Consider the following 5,549-nt stretch of genomic DNA (forward strand, 5'->3'; position numbering starts at 1 on the left):
TCATGAAAAATCTTATCATTCTTAGCACACAAGTAATTATGGCATAATTCTCATGAAATTGCATCAAAATATCCATGGTTAAATGAATCTAGGCGTACATGAATTTTTAACCCAATTGCTTACTTATAGCTCAGGAAAGTGTATAAAACCTACTAAAAACAAAAGAAAAAGGCTAGTGAAACTAGCCTAAAATGCCTTGGCATCAGAACACCAAACTTAAATCTTGATTGTCCCCAAGCAAGCAATGAATTATTGAGAAGAATGTATGAAACAGAGGGTAATGTCCATATTAGCAAGTTATTGACATTAATTCGTGCGGTTTTATGCAGAGAATGTTTCAGCTCACTTTTATTCGATTCTTGGGTGAGAAATGTCTCTTTTAAGCATAAATTAACATACTGCTATGACCTCTTATTATTCACTCATCCTTGGTAATTGCCTTTCTTTGTTTTTATTTTTCTTTGAATTTCTTTCTCACCTGTAGCTTAGTGTCATGTGTTGTAGTAGCTTCTTAGTTTACTCAACACATTTTCACTACAGACACTTGGCTCACAATTCTTCTTAAGACATTGATGCCCAGCACCTCTTTGGGTTACTAAATGCCTTATAACTAGGTTGCTCTTGATAATGGACTTTCGATTGATAATTCCGGGTTAGTTAACCCAAGTTATCAAGTGTTAAGGCACTCCATAGAACCCAATCATTCAAGCAGATCTTAGTACAAAGACACCACAGGCATATGTCTTAAGATCAAAGCTATTGGTGTCTAGCCTTGTTCTTTGTTTCTTCCATTTTTGTTGCCATTTTTGGCTTTTCTTTTTCTTTCTTTTTATTTGTTCTTTCTTTCATCCCAGGATTTCTATTTGCTAATATTCATAGACAGCAGCCTAGTTTACACTAAAGAGGGACACTTTACCCTTTTATTAGTTATTAGTGAGCTAGTTACACCATCAGACATACATACCACCACTCAATCTTTATTTTATTCCTTGCCAAATGGAACCAATTCACTTCTGTTCAAACATTTTCTTTATTTAATTAAAACAAGTAGGACAAGCGTACATTCAAGCAAGTGAAATTCACCCAGACACTTAGACTAAAACACTTATTTGGAATTTAAAGAAAATAAACAGGATTCAGACATAAGTATACTATTCAGCAGGGGTATATTCAAACTTCCAATACCAGCAATTCAAAGAACAAGCAATTAAGTGACAATACAACCTTTTGGTATCTTCTTTGTTGTTCATCACCCTTCCTAGCCTTGGTAATCTTTTTCTCCCTGGATGATGGTGCATAGCTTTCCCAAAGGTTTGATTGTCTTCCTGCAAAACTATTGAAAGTTGCTTGTTCCCCAAGCACTCGAGAAATGGTAAGTCTATATGTATGCTTGTGATTTTCAGAACTTAAGTTAGTGTGTGAATACCAAACTTAATTCCTTTCTTACTTCTAAATACAGCAGGGTGAACATACATATGAAACTGCAACTGCTTTTATTAAGAAGTTAAACTATGACTGAAAATAAAAAAAATGTCAAGTAGTTTCTCTGATTGCTTGGAGCTTCTAACCAGTTATGATGAAAAATGCAATGTGCTCTTTAGAGAAGTTTATGGTGAAACACCAAACTTAGAATTGCACATTCATCTCTGAATTTCTTTGGTGTGCAACACCAAACTTAGCTCCTTGCAATGCAGAGAAGTCTTCTTGACTCATTTATTGACTAGCAATGAAAAGAAAATTACCTTTGGTTGGGTTGCCTCCCAACAAGCGCTCTTTTAACGTCACTAGCTTGACGGTTAGCTCTCTCAGTTGAGTCTGTATTTCATCTTGGGCCTTTCCTTCATATCACGCGGATAGTTCTTAAGCCTTTGTCCATTTACAGTGAAGGTTTCCTGTGATTTCTCTTCCATAATTTCTATATATCCATAGGGAGAAACCTTGGTAACAAGAAAAGATCCTTACCATCTTGACTTTAGCTTCCCAGGAAATAACATTAGCTTGGAATTGTAGAAGAGCACTCTCTGTCCTTCTTCAAAGCTTCTTGGTGCCAACTTGATGTCATGTCTTTTCTTTGCCTTTTCCTTGTAAATTTTGGCATTTTCATAGGCTTGGGATATGAATTCTTCTAGTTCTTGCAGTTGCAAAAGCCTCCTTTCACCAGCAGCATTATTATCAAAGTTTAGCAGCTTGAGGGCCCAGAATGCTTTGTGTTCAAGACCCAATGGTAGATGACAAGCCTTCCCATACACCAATTTATATGGTGACATCCCTATTGGTGTTTTGAAGGCTGTTCTTTATGCCCAAAGAGTATCATCCAACTTCTTTGACCAATATTTTCTTGAATCTCCCACTGTCTTTTCCAGAATCCTTTTTAGCTCTCTGTTGGATATTTCTGTCTGTCCACTTGTTTGGGGATGGTAGGGTGTGGCAACTTTGTGCTTTACTCGATACCTCAGGAGGAGACTTTCCAATGGTCTGTTGCAAAAATGGCTTCCTCCATCACTGATAAGAGCTCTAAGCACCCCAAATCGGCTAAAGATGTTTTTTCTGAGAAAGTTCATCACCACCTTATTATCATTTGTTGGAGTTACAATAGCTTCTAACCATTTTGATACATAATCCACTGACACCAAAATATATTTATTTAAGTATGAGGTTGGGAATGGTCCCATGAAATCAATCCTCCATACATCAAATAATTCAAGTTCTAAGATGAATTGTTGTGGCATTTCATTTCTTCTAGGTAGATTCCCTGCTCTCTGGCATTCATTGCAGTGTTGTACCATTTCTTTTGCATCCTTGAAAATTGTGGGCCAAAAGAATCCACATTGTAGTACTTTGGCCGCAGTTCTTTCTCCTCCAAAATGTTTCCCATAGCAAGATGCATGACAACTCCATAGGACTTCCCTTCCTTCTTCCTCTGAGATGCATCTTCTAAGTATTCCATCTGAACATTTCTTGAAAAGGTATGGTTCATCCCAGATGAAGTACTTGGCATCATTAATAAGCTTCTTCTTCTGGTGTTTGTTGAATTCTGGAGGCACCTTCCCAGTGGCTTTAAAATTTGCAATGTCTGCAAATCATGGTGCCTTGTGAACCAACATCAGTTACTCATCAGCGAAATATTCATTTATATTCAGGCTTTGTGTGCTTCCTTCTTTACATGGGATCCTTGACAAGTGATCTACTACCTTGTTTTCCACCCCCTTTCTTGTCCTTAATCTCAATGTTAAATTTCTGCAACAACAAAATCCATCTTATCAGCCTTAGTTTTGATTCTTGCTTGGCAAGTAAATACTTCAATGCTGCATGATCAGTAAAAATAATCACTTTAGAACCAATGAGATATGATCTAAACTTATCAAATACAAACACTATTGCTAGTAGTTCCTTTTCAGTAGTTGTGTAATTCCTTTGGGTTTCATTTAGGACTTTGCTGGCATAGTATATAACATGCACTAAGTTGTCTTTCCTCTGTCCTAGCACTGTCCCAATAGCAACATCTGATGCATCATACATCAATTCAAAGGGTAGATCCCAGTTAGGTGGGGCAATGATAGGTGCTGAGAAAAGCTTTTTCTTCAGAGTTTCAAAAGCTAGCATGCAATTCTGATCAAATACAAAAGGTGCATCAGAGACAAGTAAGTTACTCAAAGGCTTGGCTATTTTTGAAAAATCTCTGATAAACCTTCTGTAAAATCTAGCATGTCCTAAAAAACTCCTAATTGCCTTGACATTACTAGGTGGAGGTAATTTCTCAATTAATTTCACCTTAGCTCTGTCTACCTCAATGCACATTAAGCTTCATTAAGCTTCATTAAGCTTTATTAAGCTTTCTATAATCAATGCACATCCTCCATCCTGTGACAGTTCATGTAGGTATGAGTTCATTCTTTTCATTGGGCACCACAGTGATGCCTCCCTTCTTAGGAACCACTTGGACGGGGCTCACCCATGGGCTATCCAAAATTAGGAAGATCACCCCTGCTTGCCAAAGCTTCATAACCTCCGTTTGCACCACTTCTTTCATGACTAGATTCAATCTTCTTTGGGCTTGAATGGAGGGCTTAGCATCTTCTTCCAATAGGATCTCATGCATACATATGGATGAGCTTATCCCTTTCAAGTTAGTAAGGGTCCATCCAATGGCATCTTGATGCTTTTGCAGCACCTTGATTAACTCCTCTTCCTGTTCTTGACTAAGAGCAGAATTGATGATTACTGGGTAACTTTAATCACTTCCCAAGTATGCATACTTGAGAGTTGGAGTTAATGCTTTCAGTTCTAGTTTAGGTGCTCTTTTCTCTTCTTTCTTTACCTTTGGTGCACTTGGGATGGATGCCTCACCTGATTGGGTTTCTGCAACCTCAATGCCTAGTGTGGAATCCTCCTCTGTTACTTCTTCAAGTATTTCTTCCAATGTTTCTTGCACCACAATTTCCACTGCATCCAACCTCATACACTCTCCTAGTGACTCCTGTGGGTAGCTCATGACCTTGAATACGTTAAACACCATTTTTCTCATCATGCAACCTAAGGGTAAGTTTAGCCTTTTGGACATCAATGATGGCTCCAGCAGTGGCTAAAAATGGTCTTCCCAAGATTATTGAAGCTTTGGCTTCCTCCTCCATATCCAACACCACGAAGTCAGCAGGGAAGATGAAGTTTCCCACCTTCACCAACAAATCTTCTACTATTCCATGAGGGAATTTGAATGATCGGTCTACCAATTGGAGAGCCATTCTTGTTGGTTTAGCTTCCTCAATTTTTATTCTTTTCATCATTGTTAAGGAAATCAAATTTATGCTGGCTCCCAAATCACACAAAGCTTTCTCCACTGTGATTTTTCCTATGATGCAAGGAATTTGGAAGCTCCCTGGGTCCTTCAATTTTTGAGGCAGTTTATGTTGGATGATAGCACTATATTCCTCAGTTAATACCACATTTTTATCATTCCTCCAGCTTCTCTTCTTGGTCATTAATTCCTTCAGAAACTTAGCATAGAGTGGCATCTGCTGTAGTGCTTCAGCAAATGGGATGTTGATCTGAATTTTTTTTAAAATCTCCAAGAATCTGGAGAATTGGCGCTGAGGGTAAGGTGCTTTAGGGACATATGGCCTTAGGACTTCTTTTTCTTCAGGTGGATTGGGAGCATGTGTTTGTTCTTTTTCTTTGTCACTTGAATTTTCCTCTGCTTCCTCTTCTTGAGTTTCCTTTGAGGTCTCTTTCAATTCTTTTCCAATTCTGAGAGTAATAGCTTTGCATTCCTCTTTCAAAATTGTCTTGGTGGCATTACAAGAACTATGGCCAGGGGCTTGCTTGGACAAGTATCCAATTTGTGCTTCAAGTTTCTGAATGGCAGCATCTTGATTTTGCAAATTAGATCTCACTTCCTCCTTGAAATTTTGTCAGCCACTATTTCTATGACATCAATGGCTTCTTCAATGGTCTTTTTCTTGTTCAGGGAACCTCCAGATGAGTGGTCTATAACTTTCTTTGATTCATAGGAAAGCCCTTCATAAATGATATGGAACTGCACCCACTCATTG

The 5,549-nt window shown here is 38.1% G+C and overlaps 1 protein-coding gene across 1 annotated transcript; it reads right to left on the minus strand.

Moving 5' to 3' along the window:
- Positions 1 to 1,958: 1,958 nt before the first annotated feature.
- LOC107607497 (uncharacterized) lies at positions 1,959 to 2,267 on the minus strand. The gene has a single exon (XM_016309450.1). It carries the CDS (start codon positions 2,265 to 2,267, stop codon positions 1,959 to 1,961), a length of 309 nt encoding a protein of 102 aa, XP_016164936.1.
- Positions 2,268 to 5,549: the final 3,282 nt, after the last annotated feature.

This window comes from Arachis ipaensis, chromosome B1, assembly GCF_059453495.1.
Source record: "Arachis ipaensis isolate K30076 ecotype BB chromosome B1, ASM5945349v1, whole genome shotgun sequence".
In the NCBI taxonomy this organism is placed as follows: Eukaryota; Viridiplantae; Streptophyta; class Magnoliopsida; order Fabales; family Fabaceae; genus Arachis; species Arachis ipaensis.